The sequence below is a fragment of the Ixodes scapularis genome, unplaced genomic scaffold (genome assembly GCF_016920785.2).
Source record: "Ixodes scapularis isolate PalLabHiFi unplaced genomic scaffold, ASM1692078v2 PGA_scaffold11__112_contigs__length_91849675, whole genome shotgun sequence".
NCBI classification, from domain to species: Eukaryota; Metazoa; Arthropoda; class Arachnida; order Ixodida; family Ixodidae; genus Ixodes; species Ixodes scapularis.
The window spans coordinates 60,096,475-60,122,575 of record NW_024609837.1 but is presented as its reverse complement, the minus strand read 5'-3'; the positions used below and the strand labels follow the sequence as shown (position 1 = coordinate 60,122,575).

At 46.5% G+C, this 26,101-nt stretch overlaps 1 protein-coding gene across 2 annotated transcripts; it reads left to right on the top strand.

Moving 5' to 3' along the window:
* The first annotated feature begins 37 nt into the window (after positions 1 to 37).
* LOC8036135 (sorting nexin-27) lies at positions 38 to 25,915 on the top strand. 2 transcript variants are annotated; one of them, XM_029983145.4, is made up of 11 exons: positions 38 to 374; positions 2,349 to 2,451; positions 2,536 to 2,664; positions 7,518 to 7,710; positions 7,777 to 7,847; positions 9,004 to 9,096; positions 10,286 to 10,537; positions 12,396 to 12,485; positions 17,258 to 17,407; positions 21,710 to 21,838; positions 23,467 to 25,915. In XM_029983145.4, exons 1-11 carry the CDS (start codon positions 85 to 87, stop codon positions 23,542 to 23,544), a joined length of 1,578 nt encoding a protein of 525 aa, XP_029839005.2. In that variant the 5' UTR covers positions 38 to 84; the 3' UTR covers positions 23,545 to 25,915. The 2 variants fall into 2 exon arrangements, with proteins under 2 accessions (XP_029839005.2, XP_040359053.2); XM_040503119.2 differs by having other exon boundaries at positions 48 to 374; positions 7,518 to 7,847.
* The last annotated feature ends 186 nt before the right edge of the window (positions 25,916 to 26,101 follow it).

Below are 26,101 nucleotides of genomic sequence, written 5' to 3'. Positions count from 1 at the left end.
TAACCAAATACAAGAATCCGATTGGCTGCCCCGTGTTGAAGCGACCTTTCTTTTGCGAACCGTCCGTCAAAGCACGTGACCACAATGCTCTTCGTGCGTTGCCACCCCAACAAGATGGCTGACAGCGACTCGGAGAAAAGTCCGCCTCCGAACGATGAAAAAGCACCGATGCTTCACATGGGGCCCCGAGTTGTCACCATCTGCAAGACTGAAACGGGGTTCGGCTTCAACGTTCGCGGCCAAGTGAGCGAAGGTGGCCCGCTCAAGAGCATCAACGGCGAGCTCTACGCTCCTCTCCAGCACGTCAGCGCCGTTCTCGAAGGGGGAGCCGCCGAAGAGGCTGGAATTCGTCGCGGTGACAGAATCCTTGAAGTGTAAGCTGTGTTAATACCTTCGCAATTCACTTCCTACTCTCTCCTCCCGTGTTCGGCGTGTGCGGGAAACCGACCGTGACCCAGCGTTGTGCGGTGAAGCCGTGTGCTTTTCCTTTTGAAACCGTCGATAGACCTCGTTTGTTGGTGTTTGGTGCGTAAAGTTCTAATTAAGCCTAATCGGTGCCGTATTTTTCCGCTTGGTTACCCCGTTCCCAGTCAGCTGTTCGCCTCTCCGACCCAATTTTACGTGACATGATTGTTAAGCTGCGTTCCGTGCTGACGCGAGCCCGTTTTTTGGGCGTCCGTGATCGTAGCATCGACGCGCAGAAATCGCGTCGGTGGTTGTCACAGCGAGATTTTTGTTTTTGTTTTTTAAAGTAAATGTTCGATGTCCGATCATTTTTTATTGGCGACTCAGTAAACTTGTTCGCGGATGGATTACTCACGTGAACAGCGACCTTGACGCTACGCTTATCTTTTCTGCAGACCTCGCGAATTAGAGATATCACGGAGTTCTCTGTTTTTTACTTCTTAAGATTTGGGTAGGATAATTTGTAGTCTGGACGACTTCGGTTCGTGCGTGAACTTCGAGATTCAGAGGAACAGACGTTAAAAAATGTTCGTAAAGTTTCACAAAAAAAAAAAAAAAAATTTGGTTGATTTTGGATGTCTGTCACCTCCTGAAAAAAGGAAAAGAAGGTTTATGCTCGGTTCACACACTGCACAAAGTTTGAGGTGCGCACAGTGAATCGTAGGCTGTAAAACGAGCCGGAAAACTCGGCACCTGCATGCAGAAAGCTCAAACTTTTTCTGAATGTGCATTAAGGTGGTCAGTTTTACCTTGTGAAATTTCAAGGTGTAATTAATAATAATAATAATAATCTTTATTTGCAAGAGCAATGTAACCCCGGGTGGCTTGCGAGGCGAAGACAGAAAGGCGAGAGCCCGTACACTAGAGTGCCTGTCAGCCAACCACCCGTAAAGAATGAGGCCAACCAACTTTTCAAAGTGTTGCAACTTGCGCTTTATTATTGTCGCTTGTAGTTTTGAGCAGTTTATTCAGTGTCGGCTGCACCGCGATTATTTAGCGATTACCTTTCATCAATCCACCTCTTTCGGCGGAAGTGCCCCCTGTCAAAGACTTGGTTCGTTCGAGGATTTCTTGGTAGGAAACTCGATTAAAGAAAAGATGCCAGTAGCAAGGAGAGGGGCGATGCCTCTTTGTACTACTTAGGAGGCAAAAGATAAGCCACAATGGTCACAAAAGCAATGTCTGGGATCTGAATCAAGGTCACCGTAGCCCACTGGAGCTGACAAGATCTAGTGTCCTCACTGGGGTGAATGTTTGCTCTCGCTTGTGCCAGACTCGTGTAGCTTCGTATTGGAAAACCCTCGAACCGGGTTTCCGGAAAAGGGTAAATTGGCACGGGACGTTCGGACAGGGTGTACGGGGCAAGTAAGTGTACCAAAACAAGTCCCACGTGCAGAATTGAGGAGCTGTGAAAAGTTGAGAGGGTGGGGTCGTTTGTGCGACAAAGCTTAGTCCCGGTGGACATTGCCCTCTTCGGAGGATACCAAACATCTTGGACTTGAGTTCATTGTAGTGCATCGGGTAGTTCCTAGTTGACAAAACAACATAACCTTAAAACTATTTAATCTCCCCTTTCTTAGAGGCCAAGTCCTCGTTTGTAAACAACTGGTGGATGTCCGAAAGCAATGAATCGTGAGGCAGCCATTGCTGCAACGAACAGAACACCAAAGCTCGGCACCCTCCGGCCGCACCTTCTGTGCAAGGAGCAGACGTACCTGCTCGCTCCGCTTGCAGAAAAAGAAAGAGGATTTCTGTCTGCCTATTATGTCCTCCAATTGGAGCTTGGCACCGTGACGTCGCCATACATCTGTTCAATAAGCAGACGAACTTGCCCGCCGCTTGAAGTGTCGATTGCTAAGTTCGCTCGTGATTTTGCTTTGCAGCAATGGAGTCAATGTCGAAGGTGCAACCCACAAGCAGGTCGTGGACCTTATCAAATCTGGTGGCGACAAGCTCACGCTAACGGTCATTTCAGTCACAGCTCAGGTGTGTCTTTGGTGATGCAATTTGCCTGCTCTGCATTCCGTGGTGGGCCGCTTTCGAGCATGTTCTGTGCCCTGTTCTCACTAGGAAGCTGAACGGCTGGAGCCCAGCGACGATTCCTCTGGTGTTTCTTACGTCGACTACAGCGAAAAACGTTCCCTACCAATCTCCATTCCGGACTACAACTGGCTAGAGCGGTCGGGCGACAAGTTTGTGGTAAGGGTGCCTTCTCACTGGCTGCTTCTTTCCTATCTGTTTTGAAATAGTCTTGGTACGCATAGAGGCTGGAATTGTTAAGTAGTTCATACGTACAGGGTGTTTTGTGTAACGCCGATGAAATCGTGCCTCTAGTCTGCCTCGCCGGAAGCCTCTCTTACCGTTGCAACCAGGCTTTCAATAGTCTGACAGGCAGCACCATCTTAGGTCAACTCTTTCCTGACCACGGGGACGGTAGGATTTTTCAAAGGATCTGTGCACACGCTTTTATTTTCCTAACCGATTTGCGTCTGGAGCAGTATGACCCATAAAAATGCGACCTATTAGTTGTTCTTTCACAAGAAACGAAAGTTAACATGATATGGGAAAAATATTCGAAAATTTTATTTCTTGAAAGTACAATGTATGTGCAAAACGCGTATGAAGGCCAAATTTTTTACAGCTATGTCAAATAAAATTAATTCAGAATACACAAAATGTGCCCCACACCCTTAGCTATTACCTCTGAAAGTTAGCACACTCTAACTGACGTCTATTTCTGGTTTGTCAGAGTTAGCTTCCGTAACACGTGTGCTTTTCAATGAAGGAATGCTTATATTGGTGAAACACAGCTCACATCCCCAGCAGAATATGCTTTCTTTGTGTTCTACCTGGGTTTTGTCATAGCTTTGATTGCATTCCCTTCATATTTAGCATTTTTGTCCACCTTGCTGCGAGCATAAAACGTGCACGCCGACTTGGGACAGCATTGGAAATGACAGTGATGCTTACCGACAACCATCTGCTAAGCGACGCCTATAACATTATCTAAATTGTCTCCGTAGCTTTTGAGGTCTAAAAAAATATCCCACAATACAGTTTAATTATGTCAATAATGCCATCTTTGTTTCAAAGACTGATGTAAGCCGTTAGCCATGTTATACAAGTGCAACCACCGTTCCCGGGTCTATTTTTGACTGCACACCAGCTTGTGATGAAGCTCAACCCTACGTTAAAACCGAAACTACAGTTCTTCGGCTATCCACGAGATTGTGGAACATAATTTTCCGCACTAAATTTAATTTCTTGCCGGCGCTTGGAATTTTTATTGATCACCTGTGAGCGATTGCCTATGGGCACTCAGGAAAAAGTTAAGCTCTGGCAAAATTATGAAGGTTGCTGATTTTCCTCAAAATTGGTTCATCATATCAACAGACACATCTGAACTAGTTTCGCAAATTACGAGTCACCATATTTTTTTTTTCCCGCGAAGTTGTTGAAACTTAGTCTTGTCTGAGAGACCCTACTGGCAGCACTGAAGACGTGATGTCAGACGTTATAATAGAGGGGCAGTATAGCTCGCAAAACCTCTGGAGTGCCCCTTTAAGTTATTGTGACTAGGGATGCCGCAAACTTTTTTCGAATCGAAGTTTCGATGATCGAATCAAGCGGTTCGAAAGGTTCGAAAGATTTCGAATTTTTGAACTTTCCATATCGAGAAATTCGACGGAAGTTGAATTTTCGAACTTATTAAACTAAGAAGTTCGATGCTTTTCGAATTTTCGAACTTATTACGCTGCAAAATTCGATGCTTGTCGAACTTTCAAACTTGATAGACCGAAAAATTCGATGATTTTCGAACTTTCGAATTTCTTGCACTAAAAAGTTCGAAACTTTTCGAACTTCCTACGCTAAGAAATTCGGTAATTTTTGAACTTTCCAACTTATTAATCTAAAGAATTCGAAAATTGTCAAACTCTCAATTCCTGAAAAGTCAAAAGTTCGACGAACTTCGGACTTTTAGGGTAAAAGTTCGAAGTTCGTCGAACTTCGAAAGACCGGCGGGCGGTTTCATTTGGATTCAAGCAGTGAGGTACATTCGTAATTTTTTTCGCAATTTTACATGGGGTGCCGCATTCCTTGCAAAAGACAATGCCGTTTATTTCAATCATCTGGCATGCTTGGTTTTAGAAAAATAGATTCCCGAAGGATCGAGGAAGGACGACGGGTTTTTGACGATTGTCGTTTGTGCCATATTTCAAGCGCGCTATAGCCGAAGCTATTTATGGTAGAGATGTTACACTTTTTAAGAATGATCTATATATAGCCTAGGTGGGTGTCATCTTAAGATATGATTATCGTTCAACACCGAGTTCCGAATAAATATCCAGACATGTACCTACGGACAATTATGCCCTAAACTTGGTAATTTTTTTCGCCTAGATTGTTTGGGGTATCACATTTAAATTAACACCAGAGACAGTACATATCATTACCATCTGCAGAATACAAAATAATGTATTTATTGTTTTTTTGTTTTTTTTCACGTTGAGGAATAAATTAACTCATGGGGGAAGAATTCTAAAATTGTTCAAGTTCAGCGCGTCATAAAAGAAAGTTTTTTTCTCATTTTACGTTTTTGGGACGTGTTTCTTTTGGCCTGTACACATTTCAGTAGGAGAAACTTGTTTCATAGTTCTGGGCCTCTGAATATGCAAGAATACAACACTTCCGGCGGGTTCTTATTAGATTTTTTTTTCTCCGGCTTTTTATTTTTGAATTTATTGTTATGTTTATTTATTGAATATTTTTTACCAATGGCACAGTTATTTAGGTCGAAAAGACATAGCTTTGAACTCTCGAGCCACCGTGCATGTGACGAGTAGTGCCTCCTGACAACGAGTTTCTAAAGGCCTGTTCACACATGCAGCGGAGTGCTACAAGCATAGCTTTAACTTGTGCTAAGCACGTGCCGACGGGAGCGTCCACCAGCTTTGTATCGCACCGTCAAAACTGTCGCTCATGGCATGCGATAAGTACCTGATGGCACGTGAGCAGCGTTACATCAGCGCTTCGCTGCAATGACCATCTACGCTATCTTTTATGCAGTGAAGAGCGACAATGGCTATAGATATGCATAAATAATTTCAGATTAAAATAAGCTCGACCATGCCCTCCTCCCCGTATTGTTTTCTTTAACAATCCGAAATATCTGGGAGGGGGGGGAGACTGGAGCTCCCCCCCCCCCCCCCCCCCCTCGTTTTTCCTCTTCCGACGCCACTGGTATGGTAGGACGCTCCTCGACCTCAAGTTGCGTCAGCTTCCGTGCTTTTTGCTCGGCGTTTCTTCCGCCCCAGAAAATAAGCCTCCAAAGCAATTACAAACAAAAAAATTGTCAAGGTGCAGGCGAGCTGGTGTATGTTGATCATGATGCAAAATCCCAAGACTGGGAATGAAATTCGCAAGAAATAGTGTAAGAAGAAAGAAAAAAAAGTGAGAGCCGTTTACAACTTCCTGTAACGCCGAATTGGAGCGCAGCTCTTGAGGAGGAGGAGTGGAGGGTATATTCCTCCTCCTCCCTCGTGATCATGCCTGCGAGTCCTCCTCCCCTCCTGCTCCCCCTCCCTCTCCTTTACTCGGGGGGAGGGGCGACGCCGACGCCAACGCCGACGCCGACGCCGCACAGGCTGGAAACGGGTCATGTGACCCCCTCCCCCCGAGGTCACGTGACCCGCCCGGACCATACTACACAATGAGGGGAGGAGGAGAAGGAGGGGGAGGAAGAGGAGGAGGAGGAGAGGGAGGGGCGCGGTTACGCCGACGGCGACGCCAACGGCGACGCCGACGCTGCTCAGGCTGGAAACGGGCCCCTAAGAGCTGCGCTCTAAAAGGGCACAGGACAACGTCTCAAACTCAGCTGAGTTGAGTTTGAGACGACGTCCTGAGCTGAGTTTTCAGCTGAGTTGTGTTTGAGACGTTGTCCTGTCCCTTTTTTTCTGTCTTCTTACACTTTTTCTTTCAAATTTCATTCCCAGTCTCAAGATTTTGCATCATGTACAAACTAAACTTACTATATGCCAGCGTCACTCGGGCGGCGTTCGATCGGATTACTACCAGCATGCAAGGGGGTAGGGGGGCAGAGTATCGTTAAACAGTGCATTCGTAGGATCACTACTTCGTAACGCACGTTAATGACCACCCCGGGCTGGCGGTCACAATTACTGATCTATTGTTACACGTCACTGCACTGGCAAATATTCCAGCACATCCGGGGCACTCGTCGTCTCATTTAATTGTCTGACCAACTTCGCGCAGTCTAAATATCACACCCGAACTTTTCTAAACCTAATTTCGTGAGAACCAGTGAGGCGTGAAAACGTTATTTGGAACTGAAACTGCGGCGAAACATGAGAACCGGACTTCAAACTTTGCGCACTTGGACTTCAAAAAAATTTAAAACCTCCAAAGTTTTTTTTTTTTTTTTTTTGAATTTAGTTTTAAAAAGGAATCGAAACCTTTGAACTTTTCTAACTTTATGTAGAAAGAAATTCGAAACATTCGAATCTCTCGAATTTCAAATGAGGGAAGTTCGAAATCTTCAAATTTTATCGAACCTCAAGTAAACAAATATTCGAAATAATCGAATTCGAACTTTTAGAAACCGTGAAAGCTTCAAACTTTTCGAATTCGAAACCCCACTATTTTGGAAAGTTGCGAATTTTTCGAATTCGAACCTCCCTACGGTCGAAAATATAGAAACTTTTCTAAATCGAACATCAGTTCGGTTAGAAAATATAGAAATCTTTCGAATTTGAACCTAGGGTGGTTCCCTAATTGCCACAATCCCTAATTGTGGGTTCACAACGGGGTCACAATCCCTAATTGTGACCCCGGAATGCCCCGCAGCTGCATTTGTCGGACTTTATCTCTTTCTCAGATGTCCGAGTGCCCTGCCAAAGTGTGACGCAGCGCTATCGTCTGATTGCTCGGGGTCACGTCCCGCCCGGAGTTGCTCTCTTCGCCCGCTGGCTGCGCCGACGCGCTTTCTGTTCATTGCCCTAGGTTTGTAACGGCATTCTTTTTGCTCTGCCCAGGTATATAACATCTACATGGCAGGCAGGCACCTGTGTTCCAGGCGGTACCGGGAGTTCTCGGTGCTGCACGTGAACCTCAGGAAGGAGTTCCCGGACTTCAGCTTCCCCAAGCTGCCCGGGAAGTGGCCCTTCTCGCTGTCGGACCAGCAACTGGACGCCCGGCGTCGGGGCTTAGAGCAATACCTCGAGAAAGGTGCCCCCATCTTTCCAGAGTCCACAGTACGTCAATGCCCAACACATGCATTTTTCCATTCCACAGTGTGTGCCATCCGAGTCATAGCGGAGAGCGACACTATGCAGGACTTCTTGACCGACATGGATGACGAACACGTGAGCTACTTCACTTTTCCTTGTAACGTGGACGGGCTACAGGGGAGGTTTTTAAGGAATAGATGGACACGAGACAGCGACACGAAAGGGGCGTCGTCATTCCGTCATCGGCGTTCTGTCGTCGGTGCTCTGCTGTCGGTGTTGCACGACTGTGTCACCACGCATGCGACCATGTCATCTGACGTAACGTACCGTGACGTGTCGCGTTATATGGCGTATTGCGACACCTCACATGGGTCACATGCGCGATGCAGTACGGGTGTACAAGTCGGTGAAAGCACAATCGCACCGTTTTTAACAAATTTTCTTTCATGTACAGCATACTCTTTGATTCGAACTCCAGGAAGCCACGAATTTTGTTTGATTTATCAAGAAATCATTTGCTTATAATGCAAGCTAAAATTATGCTTTGCCATATGAATGGCTATGCATACAAAGCAGATATTTGACGATTTCCTCTACATAGGCCTATTGATCACACATGAAACATTTGTGAAATGCATGACATCAGTTTATTTATCCCTCAAAAAATGTTGTTTATTTTGGACTGTTTAGACAGCACATGACAACTCAACCAAAACAAAGTTTGTTCAGGTGAAGTTGTTGTCTAATGTGGACTGGGGACACATGGGCAATGAAAACGGTCACTGCGCGGCAGCTTTCATAGCAACTTGCGCAGACGCCTTGACGTGAACCTACGCCATGTCACAGTGTCTGCACAAGGTGTTATGAAAATTTTCGCCTAGTGCCCGTTTTCATAGCCCTTGTGTGCTCACTGGAGCCCCTTTGAGTGTGCTTCTCAGCGAACTCTGGTGCACCGCAGAGAAGCAACACCCGCGGAAGCAAGCTTTGCAGGTGTTGTTTCTCCGCGGCGCACCGGCGTTCGGAGAGGAACATGCTCTACGGGGGCTGTGAAAACAAAAAGTAGGAACTACACGAAAACCCCAATCGAATTAAGCGGCTTATGAATACATTAAAAACATGGTGAAACAACCAAAATTTTAAAATCTGTTTAAATTAAATAGAAGTATGAAATATCAGTTTGAATTATTTCGAGCCTACTGCATGAAGCTTTTGTTAAGGATGTAAACAACAGTCTGTTTCAGTGGAATCCTTGATCGAAGGGTGACTAATCATTTTTCTTTTCTCCTTCAAGGGTGGGAGCTCCAGTCTGGTGGACCTCAAGGTCTTGCTGCCCGATCGGACGACCGTGGTCGTCAAGGTGCGGAAGAACAGCTCGACGGAGGAGGCAAGCTTTTTTTCTCTTGTTCAAGTGACTTGGGAACGTAAGAAAATTGACTCGGTGGGTGTTGACAATTCTTCCAGTAGTCGTGCTCTGCATTTCATGACGGCCACTGCTCGTGGAGGACACGTGTTTAGCTCTTTCCTGACTGCTCGTAGAGCGTCAATCACCCATGATCGAAGGCCATGGGGGGCCCATTCCAAAACTCCTAAGGAAATTTCGGAACTCTTGTAGGTAGCTTGAAAACTGCCGCTTTGGTTTCTCTGTTACTCTTTCTTTTTGCGTGGCAGCGATTTTTAGGCCAAGTGTGAAACCGGCGGTGCGTTGTTGTTGGCAGCCATGGCCGCTTCCACGGGTCCGGCACGCACTTTCAAGCGCGGCAGTTCTCGCGAATCCTTTGTCGATTTTCGAGTTCCCATGACCTGCACATCACTGCTTTATAGACTGCGTAGCCCAATGACATGACAGTCGGGAGGGTTGAATTGATTTTTGGTAGCTGAAAATATTTTTGAGCTAGAGCTTTAGATTTCTTTTTCTGAACTTTTCGTTGTGAATATGAAAAGCATTTCATATGTATGCCATAGAATACCGAGCATCCAACCATTCCACCTTAAGCGCCCAATCCCAAATTTGTAACATCTGAGAAAATATGCACTGTACATTAATATGTAAAATTGATGACCAGACAAGCGGCCATCCCCCATTTTTTCACGATTATCTCTAAATTTTGAGTGGGTGATTGCTCGGTATTTTACGGTATATATTACTTTTTACACATTTTTTTTTTTTCGGTACAGTGCAATCCACATGTAACAATGTACTGCTTATAATGATCAGTTTCTAGACTAGAAACTGATTGTTTCTAGTCTAGAAACTCTAGAAGCTGATACAACAATAATCAGTCATAACCATTGAATTTTTGTGTTTTCTCGTTTTCGTTATAAGTACTATGGCCATATTTTATTTGGTTTGGACCAAGCTTTGAAAAAAATGTTGCATTTGACAAATTAATTATTGCGCTATCATTCAAGTCTCGCTTGCATCATTCAGAAGCCCATTTATTTAGATTCATTTCTACGTATGGCATCGTTCTGGAAACCTAACGGTTTTCTTCGGAAAGGAAATGTAATAAAAAAGGTTTTTTCCTCGTGGTCAGGAAAAGGTTAAACTTGAGCGTTATTTGTCCATCTCGCAGGTGTACCAGGCGGTAGTGGAGAAGGCGGCCATCCCTTCAGAGGTGGCACGCTACTTCGCCCTGTTTGAGATTGTGGAGTATGGGTTCGAGAGGCGGCTGGGCCCGTCGGAGTTCCCGCACAACCTGTACATCCAGAACTACTCGACGGCCACCTCCACCTGCCTGCTGGTGCGCAAGTGGCTCTTCACCAGGGAGACAGAGGTGCGCCTGGCCGACGCCCACCCCATCGCCGCCACCTTCTTCTTCTGGCAGGTAAGTGTGCTCCCCGTTGTTTTGTTTTTTTAAAGCGATTGGCTGTCTTGGGTTCTTCAGGCCACTTTGAGACACATTTCTGGCCGTTTATTTTCCCCGCTAAGTTTAGCGGGAAATATGACGTTGCATGACTTGACGTCTCGTGAAAATGACTTGATGCGCAAATTCAGTTTCCGCACTAAATTTAGTCCAGAGAATGACCTCGCATGATGTCACAAGACCTATACTCAGTTTCCCTGCTAGATTTAGCGTGAAAATTTGCGTTCCATGGCTCTGATGTCACACGACGTACACAAATTCAATTTACCCGCTAAATTTAGCGGGAAAATTGAGATGCGACCTGCCACGGCTCTTTCAATTAGGTCCGCAGCTAATCGCTTGAAGGGGTACTCCAGTGATTTTTTTATGGTTGGTGATTTGCCTCAAAATTCTCTCAGCACATCAATAGACACGGTTCTACCAGCCCACAAGTATTGTGCGGAAAAAATGTATATTTTGTGAAGTTATTGAATTTTTGAATTTCGTTCTCATCGTGTTTCTTAAACCGAGAGCCCCTACTGGCAACACTGGAGTGGGACGACAAAAATGGTGCAACTTGTGCGGTGCACTATGTTCCTAACTGATTACGAGACGTTTGATGGTGGAGAAAGAATGCTTGGAAGCTTATTCACTTAGAAGCAGAAAAAAAAAAAAAAAAAAAAAAGCTCAGCTTAATTAGGTCAGACTTACCTGCGCGACCTGAAAGTCTGTACCATTTACAACGTCACACCACTGGATAGTGCGCGGAAATTTGGAGTTTGGTTTCTGCATCATCTTCATGCACGGTGTTCTTAATAGCTATTTTGAATTTCGAGACAAAAAATTCGGCTGAGACGCTTAAAACTGCGTACATGTAGGAATGCACTTAAAACTGCTTATGTGTAAGAATACAAAAGCATTCCTACACGTAAGCAGTTCTAAGTGTGTCTGCCGAATGTTTTGCGAATGCAGCGCGCCACATCTTCCTTTTTCACACGGCGCGCCGGTGGTGACATCACAGTTCCCCACTCCACTGGCGCGGCCCCCCCGCCGGCTCCACGACTTCCGTGACGACGCATCTGCGTTGTTGTGCTTTTCTTTCTGTATTATTTCTGAGGCGCGTCCACTTTGACCTTGAGCGCCCGGCCGGCTTCTGCGACGCATCTGATGTGACACGTCGCGGCCAGTGGGAATTCTGCTTGTGGGTGCCGTTTTTCTGCTGCCGACAGTTACAAATAACGCTGGCTTCGCTCCATGGAACAGTTAATGCTTTCGCATTAATAAATAGCCTACCGTGAAGACTAAGGTCAGGTTATTCAGATAATGCAATTTGTTTGGGTAGCTCAAAAAAACTGCCGGAGTACCCCTTTAATTAGACAACAACATTGTTGGTTCTGCCCCAAGTCTTTCTGTTTTTAGCATAGATTATGTTTATGGCTTGGACTTCGTTGCGGTGTTACATTACATTATTCGGTAAAGTTTGAACTGGACAGTACATCCTCTTACAAACTGGCATATAACTGTAACTTGGTGCATTTGCTTTGGTTTATTTAGTGCTGTAAAATAACCAACATCAATAATTGCTTAACTTGTTTGACAGTTGAAGGCTTTGCAGACCCTAAGAAAGCCTTCAGGGACCTCGAAGGGTCCATGGACCTCCACTTAAAAACCACCAGTCTAAACTGTCAAACTTGGTTATGTGTCTCTCGATGTGACGCTCGTCAGCAGGGTTGCTTAAATACACACCGGAGTTTGCTCTCGTAGCTTTTGGAACGCACGCTTGCACTCAAAGCCTCTGCATCGCGAGGATTTGCCAAACTGTTTTGTTGGCGTGTTGCAGGCAATCGACGACGTGAACAAGGGCCAAATCAAGCCTGGCAATAAGTTGTACGAGCTGAAGGCACTGCAGGATTGCTCACGAAAGATGGAGGCAAGTCCGCCTTTTTCTCCATTTTTCTCTCTCTGGAATTTAGGTCGACAGTTTTCTGTACCCGGTTTGGTGCGGCATATTCGCGACTCCCCCTGTCTATAGACCCTTTCAGGCAACTTTTCATGGGCGCCGCCATCTTCACGTCACGTGACCCTGCCGCCATAGCCGCCCTTCAGTTTCTCGCCGTTCCTCCGCGTTGCGTGCTGCACTGGCCACTACCGGAGCTTTGTTTTCACGTTCTTTTACGTTCCGCGTTGAAATCGCGTGTTTTCTTTAGGTCTTTTCGATATTTCGGGCTTTCATTTAATCATTTGATATCTATATTTCAACTTAGCTCTTGTATTTTCTTCTTTATGAAATGGAATCGGACAGCGAATGGATCAGCGATACAAGATTATGGCTTCAGAGACCATGTAAGCTCATCCCATTCTAACGTTTTTCTCGCTAATAAAGGGCAGCAACACCATTGCGACATATGCGAATTTCTACTGACGCAATAAGGCTATCCAGTCGTGCTTCTCGCTGCATGTGCGCGCTCGTTTCCGTAAAGCCGACCTGATGCAAGCGATTTAGCGTGCGACGAGACGAGCGACGGTGACAACGACGAGAGTCAGCGACGAAGATTTCTCACTGTCGCCTGTTGCATCGCTCGGTTTTTTGAGTTTCTAGAAAACGTCGCTCACCGTCTTGGTCGTTTTCTCGCGTCGCTTCCGTGCGGTTTACCTCATCGCCCGACTGCCCGAGCGACAGCGAAGCGGGTCACCGTCGCTTGTCTCGTTGCTCGCCGAATAGCTTGCATGCGGTTTATACTTAATATCGAGGCGCCAATGGTTCAATGGTGTGTGCATGGAAATTGAGTATAAACCGCATGCAAGCTATTTGGCGAGCGGCCAGATAAGCGACGGCGACGAGGAAAACTGCATGGAAGCGACGGAGCAAGCGACCAAGACGGTGAGCGACGTTTTCTAGAAATCCCAAAAAAAGAGAGCGATGCGACGGGCACAGTGAGAAATCTCCGTCGCTCGTCTGTCGCACGCTAAATCGCTTACATGGCGGGTCGACTTTACGGAAACGAGCGCGCACATGCAGCGAGAAGCACGACTGTGATAGCCTTACTGCGTCAGTGGCAATTTACATATGTTGCAATAGTGTTGACTGCCCTTTATTAGTGACAAAAACTTAAGAATGGGATGAACTTACATGGTCATTGGAGCCTCATAATCTTGTATCGTCGATCCATTCGCTGTCCGATTCCATTCCATAAATAAGAAAATACAAGAGCTATGTCGAAATATATATATATCAAATGATTAAATGAAAGTCTTAAATATTTAAAGGACCTAAAGAAAATACAAGATTTCAACGCGGAACGTAAAAGAAGACGAAAATGAAGCTCCGGTAGTCGCCTATGCAGCACACAACGCGGAGCAACGGCGAGAAACTGAAGGTCGGCCATGGCGGCCCGGAGAGCGTGCGAAGGGCGCGCCGACTGGTGGCAGCTCGAGTAACTGACTCGCTGAAAGCGTCTATAGGTGGTGCCACTCGCTTTCCTACGTGGCAGTTATAGTGAGGGTCAGAGATGCGTGCCAGCACACCAACTTTATTTTGCGACAAATGTGTCCAACCCAGACACTTTAAAGTATTTTAGAAAGTTCATTGTTCCTTTAAAGACCGGTTCTTTCATACACCTTAGACGTAGCATAAAATATTGTATTGGTAAAAAATCGGTGCTGATATTTGTGTTGTTGCTGCGTTTTTTTACTCGGATAATTGTCATGTGAAATAATTAACTGCATATCCTTTAATGGATTTTGGGGCATTTAGATGATTAATTGCTTAGCATTTATTCCCAGCACGAGAATAACAAAATCAATCAAAATTTTACAAAATATCACCGGGGTGGAATGAGTTCAAAAAACGTAAATTAAGAGATGCGGTTCTCACAAAACCCAAAAACAGAATCTGAGTTGGACAACAGAAGTGTGTGTGTGGTTTTTAAGGCAACGCATGTTAAAGATTATTACGGTTAAGCAGCATATTTTCGTGATTGTGGCATTTATTGGGGCCTACATTACCACAATGTTTATGAATTGTAATACTATTAGGATATTTTAATACATAGTTTTTCAAGCTCTAATGTAATTTGTTACTCATTTTCCAATTTCAAACGTGCAAACAACCGTGGCAATGCAAAGTTGAAAAATTATTATCACTGGTGCCAATTGCAAAATTTTTAATGAACAAGTTATAAAATAAAAAGTCTCAAATCAATTAAAACATTCTAGCTAGTCTAAGAAATCCACCAAAAATGATATTAATTGCGGGTAAAGCATACGAGGCTATCAGAGTCGCGACTTTTGGCAATGGGCAAAACTTCAAAATTTGCCGTCAATCAATCCAGACCAAATGCCCCAAAATACAAAATGAGGAATTCCGTAATTTTTGCACACTGTCTTTCGCCGATCTCAGCCTTTCCGATTCGAAGGAAGGCCTACTCGCTTGGACGTCTGCTCACTGCATCACGTTTTGTTGGCGTCGGAAAACCAGTAAAACAGTAGTGAGTTCTAGTATCACGTATTCAAGCAAACGCAACCACTGTGTGCTTCCTTTTAGCATTGCGTGTTCCACACTGCTCATGCACGAAGCCCGAATTTCTTTGTCATAGATTGGCGCGTGGCAACAATGTGCATGCGCAGCAGAAAGCACGCGCCTCTACCGCAAACAGCACTTGCGTTTGCTTCAATACGCAATACTAAAACTCTCTAGTAAGGTACAATCCTATGCCGGCTGCAGCACTACATTGGGACGGTGAAAAGCGTTGTTTACGTTCAGAAATGATCGTTTACGAGCCACGATCGCGAGCAGTAACGCCGTGCTCGCTGAGCAAAAGAAACGGGAGACTCTCGCTAGAGCGCTTCCCGAGCTGGGGACACGAATGCAAAAAATCTAAAACTATGAGCCCTTTGCCATTTTTTAGAGCGCAGCTCTAGGGCGCCCGTTTCCGGCTTGAGCGGCGTCGCCGTGGCGTAATTATGCGGTGCGTTATAGGGAATGTCCCATAATGCACCGCGGCAACGCACGTGTTGCATTATGGGACGTTTCCCATTATGCACCAGGCTGGAGGAAGGGGAGGGGCATGCCTTCCCCTCTGTTCCCTCCCCTCCTCCTCAAAAGCTGCACTCTAATTCGGTACTACAGGGAGTTGTAAACGTCTTTCATTTTTTTACTGCGTCCTCAAGCTGAGTGCAGTCGCCTCTGTTTATAACAAATCCGGATTCAGCGAATTATTGTCTATGATGAATGCCCAAATATTTTAAACGAAAGTGCACGAAAAATGTACTTTTATGACGGACAACCTATTGGCTGTATCAAACTCTGAAACAGAAAATGGCCGTCAGAAAGGGAAAAATGCCCCTCAGAAAAACACAAAAAAATGACCGCATCTCCACGTGGTGAATAATGTTGACTGGGGCGAAGCTCTGGTGGTTCTGATGATACTGATTTTATTGTTCATAGGTAGATGATGGTGCTGGTTTTTTTTTTATTGCTCTTAGGTAGTGCTGAGTTCCGGGTTGCGTTTCGACTTCATTATTACTGCTTTATGGTTAGTGAAATGCAGAGCCAGTGGTTCTTCTAGCAAATCAGCTTGGATCCGCTAGAAGCCGTGGGAACGCGTCTCCACCGCTTAAGTCAACGGTCTATGTCGGAAAGAGAATGTGTGGTATGGAACGTGGTTATATATGCATTTGAGCATTTGACTGCAGTGCCCTCTTGTCTATAAACGTTGAGCCAATGCATGCAAATTTTATCGCGATTATATACGCATTTGACCGCAGCGCCCTCTCCTGTATAGACCTTGAGCGGCTACATGCAACGTTTCATCCATGACATCCCCAGCTCTTGAGTTACTACCACATCTCAGAGCCCCCGACTCGTCCCGCAGTCGTGGTCGAGTTGTTAAGGCAATGAACTAGAAATCCATTGGGGTCTCCCCGCACAGGTTCGAATCCTGTCGACTGCGCAAACTTTTTCTTTTTATGTGAGCACGGACGCCGGACAGACGGACGAGGCTAGACCCTAAGGAGCTTTGCCCCTAAAAGGCTGGGAGCAAAATGGCGGCGCTTTTTTTGAGTCGCCAGAGAAATGGCACAGCGGTGACTGTAATTTGCGTGACCTCGACTCGTGACGGCGTGTGCAGCCCGAAATCGTTTGGTTCCGATCTAATGCCGAAATTTTGTGTGTCGGCAGTTTTAGGTGTGATTCTGGGGACTCTTTTTGCTCTTTGTTTGCCAAGATAGGCCTTTTCGCTAAAGTACTCGAGCATCCAGAATAAATGTTAAGGATGCAGGTATACAAGCTGCACACACTCGCCTTGTCAATGCCAGAGATTCAAAGTGATTAATAAAAACTAGCTGTTGACAGATGCACATGCAAAGAAGAGATTCAAAGTGATTAATAGGAACTAGCTGTTGACAAATGCACATGCAACGCTCCTTTTGTTTTAGGTTTTCCTTAGAACATTTACAACTGCTGCAGATGTGAACACGTGCAGTGCATGCAACTACGCTCACGGCGTGGTCCTCGGGGGCTCCGATAATTTAGCAAAAATGCGACAGTCCATTTGGTTTACCTCATTTTTGGGGAACGTAGAGCAGAGTATGAAGTGATTTATTCTTGGGGTGACTGTACGGTGCTTCTCAGCAGACAGTTGCGGAACTCGCATTGTGATAGAGTAGTCCGACGGACCTTTGACGTTTCGGTTTCGTGTCCAGTACCTGGAGTTGGTCCGGACGCTGGAGGGCTACGGGGAGCTGTCTTTCCCGCACTGCACCTGCGATGCCCGCAAGGACGGCCACGTGGTCTCCACCCTCGGGATGGACGGGCTCAAGCTCCAAGCCTGCAGGGACGACGGGACTCTAGAGGTGGGTGCGGTTGGCCGGACTTCCGGTCGCGCCACAGGCGTTCGGCCCGTACAACTCTGCAGGGAACCCCGACGAACTGCGTCGCTTCCGGTGACATACGCAGTAATCCCTTGTTATTACAAAATCGCTTTTTTCGAATTATCGCTTTTATCAAAGTTCAACATGGGTCCCGACCGAAATGCATGTGTTTTGAATTGGATTATTCTAAGTGTATCGGTGGCCAACGACGCTTATTACGAAGCAATGATGCCGAAAGAACGCAAGCCTACACGGAGGCGTACAGAGACCCTTGCGTTCCCTCCCCCTTCCGCACCGAGGCAAATGGCAAACTGGGAAAATGGAATCAAACAGGTGACGGAGGGCGGAGCGCGCAGAGCTGGCAGAGTGCCGCTTCCGATGCCAATGCACAGACGCGGGGACGCGGGCAGGGGTAGCGTCAATGTTCCCACGCTATTCACGGCACCCGCAGCCGACGTTGCCAGACTCCTGTCGGAATCGGGTCAAGGGAGCGATGGAGCCTGGAGGAGATCATCCTTTGGAATCTCCCAATGCACACGCCTGTGCGGGCGCGCTTGCGGTGTACTACACGCATACATGTGTTGTATGGGAGGCTGGGAGTGTTTACCGAAAGTCGCTTGGGTCTGCGAGGTTGAGACAAGTGGCCAGCCGAAGTCCAAAATTGCCAAAGAATTTGACATTCCGGCACCGGCTGTTCGACATTGTCCACCATTTTGTAGAATAATCTAGGCATATTGGATGGGTTCGAGAATTTTCTCACGCATGAGAAAGACGCCCGCGACCCGAAAATGAAAGATCGCCAACTGCTTTGCGCATGTCGGAGTTTCTCTCGCGAGCATGCTTGCCAAGCCGGGATGCGATTTCCATAGCTGCAACGATCTCTACAGGAGTGTGACAACATGTTGGCGAAGTCACTGAGGATAACTTAGACTCATTCGTGCTTGTCGATGCGGACATTCTCGTTGTTGCTCCTGCCACGGATGCTGCGATCATAGGCCTTGCGTGCGGCCAGGGTAAACACGAAGCGACGTCGGAGAGGTACCTCGAGAAACGCCGACGACTGCGGAGATGCAAAACATCCTATGGCTGCTTCGAAACAAAGTGGAGTGCAGCGGCAATGACTGCGTTTTTGCGATGCCTGGAGCAATTCGAGGATAACTAATTCTCGTATGAAATTAACGGCAAACTCCACTTAATTAGTTTTTTACTCGGTAAAGCTGCCGCGAGATGTTCATAACCAAAGTTTGTTCAATTAAATATATGGTCAGAGCGTTCTGCAGTGTTCCCGTCCCCCTTGAAGGCTGCTGGCGCTGTTTTTATGGCTCTATTGCTTTTATCATACCCGTATCATCACCATATTTTCACAAATGTGGGTTGACCCATCTTTCAGTTTTTGAAAATCTTAAAGGGGTGGGGGGAGGTCGACTTATAATTGACCCAAAGCATTCCACCGCAGACAAAAACAAAACAATTGCGATATTAAAGGGGCACTGACACATCAAAATCATATTTTTTTTATTATCCGAAACAATTGAAAACGATGCCGGGACATTACCCTCAAAATTTGAAATTTTGGAATTCAGTATTTGTGAAGTAAAAAAACAATTTCCAAATGCCGAATTCGAAGTTCCCGCGCGATCGGCGCCGGTGCCTTGACGTCAAAAATTGCGGAGACCTGAGAGTCGACTTCCTTTCACCACTCCCTGCTGTTGCCATGGCGACCCAAAGCGAGGAGGAAAGGAGTGAGCGCAAGCGAACGCCGGCGGACCGGTTTTGAGCGGTGTCGCCCGTTTTCCGTTGGAGGATACAAATCCAGGAGACGGCACCACAACGAACTCCCGATTTTTGGTATTTCAAAAAGAAGGGCCGTAGTGCTTTCGCAATTGCGTTAAAAAACATGTTTTAGGATTGCCGTTAATAAATGTTATAGAGATGTCGCCTACAAAGCTTCTAAATTTCATGATTCTTGACGTCACCGATCAAAAGAAGCGAGGAGGCGAGAGGCGGGAAAATCAAACGCCAAAAATAAAAAGGCGCGCGCGCGCGCGGGAAAGTTTTTTTTCGCGATGCGGTTTTTTTTGCGTGTCTATGACTGCAACTTGCATCGTTTTAGACAATAAAAATAAATACGACCTTTGGGGTGTCAGTGCCCCTTTAAGAACACCTCGACTTGTTACAAATTCAGTTGGCTGTACCTGGAGCATTGAGTTATTCTGTGCGCTCAATTTACAAGTTCTTTTTTTTTCTTTTTTTTTTTGCGAACGAGTATTATGATAGCAATTCGCAAATTAGCCTGAATGTATGGCTGTGAACAGCGCACGGCGCACGCGACTCTTGGTGGTGGCGGCACTTTGTAAGAGCCACTCCGGGATGGCCGCTGGTACCTGCCTTGCGCCTCACTCTTCGTGCTTCTTTACGCAGTATTTAGCAAGATCCACAATTGCACGTCGTTCGATCGAGTGTTGAGATCATGCTGGAGCGCCAACTATGTTTTTTTGTATTGACACGCGTGGTTCGGGCAGTTTAGGTTTTTGGTGCTCGTTTCTGGCCATTCTTCATCCAGAAGCAACCACTAACTGCGCCACTGGATGAAAGTTCGACCCGTCGGCGCGGGTGGTGCTCCAGTGGAGCCTGCAATGGCGCGGAGTCCTAACTGCGACGGCAAACTAAAAACCTTCCGCAGGCCAAAGTCTGGATAGTTGGGGCCGCCTTTTGGAGTGGGAGGTCAGGCTCGCAATGTACGCCGCAGAAGCGCACAATCAGTCCCTGCCCGGGACGTGCAACGCGTTCGCCAGGCAAGCGCGGAAGACACTGTTGATGCTGTAATTTGTGAAGTGCGAGAATTCGTTAGACGACGCCGACGACATGCTTTGAGAACGTGGCAGCGATCATGACGGGACTGACATCACCAGTGTGGACGAATCAGTCTCTAGTCGCGGACTGAGTGAGAAGGGCAGGGAGCAGCTTTAAGCGCGATCCAAACCAACGCTTCTTTTTGCGCCTGTAGGTCGTGCGGCTGCGGATGTGACGCATTTCGTGACGTTTTGGCTGTTTCCGGGCGCGCTTTCTGAGTCAGAACCGTGCGCTTTGGTTTGGACGGGCAAAACTTCGGGCGAGCGCGCACGCGCGGACGCAGGCAAGAGCGCACAAGCAAGGTGCAACTGCGACAGACTGGCCGGCCAGATGGCGAGAGAAAGAGAGAGAGAGATCGCGTTGTCATGTTGGAAGAGAATAAAAGGGGGGGAGGAGAGGGCAGCCAGACGGCGAGAAACGCGGAGCCGGAACTAGCTCGCCCTCCACCGATTGGCCGGCACACAGGAGCGCCCTACTACGTCACCCCGCTTTTTTGTGCGCGTTGAGAAGAAGTTGAAATTATCCAACTTTCTTGTGCGCGCCCGGAAGGAGCGAAGAAGCGGCGCGACGTCACGAAAATACGTCACATCCGCAGCCGCACGACCTACAGGCGCAAAAAGAAGCGTTGGTTTGGATCGCGCTTTAGTTGTCCCGCCGGCAGCGTGAGCTTCGTAATTTCGACAACTCCTAGGCATCTCATGTGCCTCGCACATGCATGCGCAGCCAAAGCACGATAGAAAGCACCAATCGCGTGCCGGAGGCTGGGCTTTTGAAAGAGATATTCTGTTGTTCTCACGTGTTCGCCGTAAAATGCGCCTCTAAAGATTTTTTTTTTTTTTTTTTGCTGTTGTGCAATGTGGGAGGACGACTTACAATCGTGTAAATATGGTACCGCTTGGTATATAGAATTTTTCTTGCATCCTGTTGGCTTTGTTATAACGAGAGATTACTGTACTTGACACATCCTATTTTATTGTAGAAGCTACCGACATAAAGAGCGTCCATGATCGTCGTCACCTCTTGGGGTTGGACAGGCTTCCAACATAAGGGGTGTCATCACTGTTCATCCCCTCTTATGATAATGAACAGTGCAGTTGTTTGGACTAGATGCCTAAAGCTACCAATATAAGGAGTGCCCATCACTCCTTATGTTGCTAGCTTTCCATCACTCTCCGTCACCTCCTGGTGATGGACAGTGCAGCCATTTGGACCGGATGCCTTGCTGGGACATCGCAACGATGTCGTAACTAGCGTCAACCTGTCTCAACGAGGTAAGTATTTGAGCATTGCGGCGTCTTCCGCAGTCAGGGTGTGTAACTTACTCAATCGCCGTTGATATTTAGGGGTGGCGCCTGCTTCTTCGTGTGCTCACGTTCTGTGCAGTATCCCCTCTCGGATGGTGTCAAGCTGCCTTTCGGCGTTTTCGTGCAGGCGCAAGTGATAGAGTTTCTCTGGGACTCGGTCGCAGAATGGGAGGTGGACGAGGAGGGGATGGCCTTTGCGTTCCAGTACACGCGTCCCGACAAGAAACCGCGCTGGGTCAAGATTTTCACGCCTTACGTGAGTTACTCTGCTTCCTTCCTTCCTTACTGCCATTCCACGTGCGTTTTAAAGAGAGTCAGTCGATGAAATGCGAAGACTGTTCGGTGAGCAGAAGCTCGATTAATGGCAGCCCTCATTTCAAAAATTGATACCTTTTATGTATTGAGGTAATATTTAGAAAAGCAGGCTGGCATCCGTTGCCTGTGAGCACTTTTACTTCCGATGCAGAACCAGTTGCGTTTGTTTGAGCGAACTTTAGTTATGGAACCACTAAGGCGAGAAAAGCCTTCCGAACATGGGACATGTGGGCCTCGTCAAAACGCAATCATATAGTCTACTTGTACTCTGCCGGGTTCGTGGCGAAATTGATAAATTGGCTCATCCTCTGATAGGTGTGTTTGTGACAAGACCTTCAACCATAGGAAAATTGTCTCATTCTCTAATGGGTTGTTTTGCTAACCAGTTATTTGTTCACCCACTATCGGCCGTAGAACTCAATGTCAACTCTGTGAAAGTGATGGAGTGCATCACGGAGATCAGTTCCAGCGGCACAGACGGTTACTAATTTTCGTAAATTGAAACATGCAATTACTTTGCTTGTTAGGCTTAGGAAACGTGCCAGGGGAAACCTTTTCATAATTCTTTGTGATAACTGAATGAAATTTTAAGTTTATAGTGCTTGATCTCTTGTTGCATAAATCTGGCATTAATTTTGATATAGCCTGTTTTTCTTTTAATTCTAAATGCAATGCACACGCAAAATAAAACAAAAAAAAAGACATGTTCTTGCATGCACATGGGACATGTGAACACACTTAACTAGTAAAATCGGCCAATACACTCCTTTAAACCACCGAATGCAAACAGAAACAAAAATGCTGTGTACGAAAACTCTTTGATTTTAAAATAAATTAAAATTGGAAAAATGCTTTTTTTTTAACAGCTCAGTTTTTTTTTGTTTTCATAGACATAAAATGAATGCATTCTAATTAAACTTTGATACAGTCGAATCTCGTTAATTCAAACTCAAGGGGGACCGAAAATTTGTTTGAATAAAGCAAAGTTTGATTTACCGGGAGTTTCCCCCCATAGAGGAGCATAGGATGGGACCTTCATGTTAGTTTGAATTAAGAGAGTTTGAATTAACGAGATTCAACTGTAGTTGCATTCCGCATATACTCGAGCTTATGCACACCAAATTTGGTTGTCATAGGACAATATCAAGAACAAACATTGTTGTGCCAAACTGCAAAGACGTCACAAAATTGCAAAAAGAGAAAATTGCTTTCAAACATTACCATAGACTTGTAGCGGCACACTTTCACATCAAGGGAAAAAAAACTTTGTTATTATTTTTTTGTGAAAAATTGAAGCTACAAAAGATTGTGATGGAGAGGAGATGGCCAGGCCTACTTCTGAAAATAATTGTGGCCTCCATTTATGCATTTCTAGGTCGCGGGGTTGTCTTCAAATGCAAACTTGACTAATTTCACAACAATACTCGGTCCTCTTTTTTGTTTTTCTTTACATAAAATACAAAGATTTAAAGATAAAAAGATGCTCAAGCTTGAAATAACATTTTTAATAAAATGCTGCCATCTTTCGACCTGCATCGCCCCTTAGAAATCTTTCCTTGTATCTTGCAGTTCCTCTTCATGTTTGACTGCTTCGAGCGGATACAGGAGGAGCGGACCTGGCGGATGGCCAAGACTTCTTTCGGCTAATCGACCCGACGCGGAACCCCCCCCCCCCCACCCCTTCTTTCCAGACCCACGTTTTAGCTCCGTCTTAACGGAAATGGGAAGCAAAAAGAAAAACCCGGAAAAGGCGACAGAGGAACTGCGCAAACGTGGCAGCAACCAAAACCACCCTCCCCCGTCCCTTCGTACGACACTGCTGCGTAGTCCTCGCTTGTTGTTTATACGTGTACATAAACGGGCCTTGTACATAGTAGGTAGGAAATGTCTAGCAGTCCCGAGAGGCCGCCCGCCCATGAGGAGTCAGCTCTCCGTTTCCGTGCGCACTGTCAATCGTTTCCGGTCAACGGCGGGGAGAGGCGAGCGATCGAAAATGGCGTCATTGCGCTTGCTGAGGGGGAGGAAGTCAGGATTCATAGACTGTCGCGCCGTCGATCCTTCGGTGGTGCGAAGACTTCGCATTGTCGCTGGTCTTCGGTCAAAAACACTGCGTTGTCGATCGCTTTCGTACGAGAACGACGGAACACTGTGCGAGGTATCGCATCGTCCGTTTTCGGTTGAAAACGTCGCGTTGTTGGTCGTCTTCGGTCGAGATTGAAGGAACGTGGTCGAAAACTTTGCATTGTCAATCGTTTTCAGTCTAGGATAACGACATGTCCGAGACGGTCATCATTGATATTTTTTGGTCGAAAAACGTCACACTGTCGAAGACCTCTCTTTGTCGATCGTTTTCGGTTGAAAACAACTGGACGCAGTCAAAACGCTAGCGTGTCGGCGTGTTGCCGTCAGCAATGTCGAAAAGGGGTTTCGTCACGTCTGCCCAAATTTAGCACCTTGCGAAAGCAGAGGAACGAGTTCTGCATGAATGGTCCAGTCCAGTTTTTTTTTTATTGTTGTTGGTTGTTGTTGCACTCATTCTTTGGAAGCCTCGTGCAGACTCGCGTTTACGAGGTCCAAGGTGGCCGCGGGGAAGCGGTCATGTGACGGGACGCCCGTGCGGGATGTTTGACGTGAAACGTGTTTGCGAGCTGGCCCGCGGCGTCCAGTTTGTAAGCGCGAGGATGTTTGCGGGGCGAGCACAATTTGGACTTTGTCGTCTAGTCATTTTGCGCGAGACCTTCAAACAAGTTCTCTCAGTTTCCTCAGGTTCAACGCCTGTGCAGCTTTTTTTTCTTTCTCTTACCTTACTTTTTTTTTTTTTTTTGGTTACACATAGTAAGAAGGCTGTAAAGACGTCCCTAAAAGTGCCTTTGCGTTCCGTTCGTTCGACGTGGTTCCCTCGTACACCTTTAAACGCGAGCGTTTTCGATTCAGCGGCGTTTGCATCTTTCTCGAAGCGGTTGTGGACCTTTCTTGGGGAGAGTTCTGCACGACTGTGGACCCTCCCCACGCAGCGGCCAAAACTGGAACTACGGTTGGCGTCCGGCGGTAGAGGAGTTGAGCCACCTTTCCTACCTCAGTGGCGACTCCGGGAGGAAACAGGAGAGGCAATGGCAATTCGCGTTCCGGATACCAAACGTAGTTTGAGCTTTCGCCGCTCGACGTCTTCTTTATACGGAAAAATTCCATTGGCCGTCTGGTCTACTACACGCAATCTTGAAGGCAGCAGAGAAGAATCTTAACCGGAATCCAGTTCTAGCATTTGCACGAAACTCGGTGAAAATGTGTTTCTTAGCCCCGAAGCTCTCTTAATTTATTCCTAATCTATGCATCCTCAGAAGCGAGTTCCCGTGTGTCCTGCACTGTAAATAGAGCTCCGCGAGGGTTCTTTTGTGGTTTTTATTCCCACTGCCTTCGGAATTTGCTCGAGAGTTCGGTATGCCAACTTCCAGAGAGCAGTTCCATGTACCTAGTGTCAGGTTCGGGCAATCGGCTAACGGCCATTTAATCTTGCGCCAAACAAACCTCTTTTAGCCCAATGTTCCCCGCACGAGCAACTCCTGTAACAACGCCACGTTCCGTTCCACTCTTTATTAGAACTTAATAGTAGGACACAAAGAAAGATCCGACGGACCATAGTCGGGTCTTTGCCGTGGACTTCAAATTTCGCAAAATGCATTCCATTTTTTTTTTTTTTTACCCGGACTTTCTGCAGAGACATCATTCCCCCACGGTCCATTTGCAAAACCAAACTTGGCATTTCGAAACGAGTTTTTTTTGTTTTGTGTGCATGTGTGATTTTGTTTGAGGAAGGCTGCCGAGGAGAGTGTGACAGCGGCGCACGCTCTTCTGTCTACACGCCAGAGCTAATTTTTGTGGACTTTGGCCAAATCTGCAGCTGCCTTCAGACGGAATCTGTTTGCAAAGAGCAGAGAATCGTGGCTTGGGAGATTGACTTGTGGCGGCTTATTGTTTTTGTTTAGGAGTCTCTTAAAATAAACGTTTAGTGAGAGCTGGAGAAGGGTTGCCCTGTCTTTTTTTTCCCTGCCCTTCCAAAGAATGGTGCCTTTTTCATGCTCTAATGTAACATAATGCAATGGGGTAAGTGCACAAGCCGATTTAAAAGTTGCTAAATTTGGTTGTGTTATGTACGTTGGGGAACGGCATAAAGATGCTCGCTTTATGGTAGGGGTGTACAAATATC

Excerpts from the sequence above, each read along its gene's own strand:
- LOC8036135 (XM_040503119.2), top strand. The coding sequence starts at position 85 with ATGCTCTTCGTGCGTTGCCACCCCAACAAGATGGCTGACAGCGACTCG. Across the intron at positions 12,486-17,257 it reads ATTGCTCACGAAAGATGGAG|TACCTGGAGTTGGTCCGGAC; the intron begins GCAAGTCCGCCT and ends TTTCGTGTCCAG. Across the intron at positions 21,839-23,466 it reads TCAAGATTTTCACGCCTTAC|TTCCTCTTCATGTTTGACTG; the intron begins GTGAGTTACTCT and ends TGTATCTTGCAG.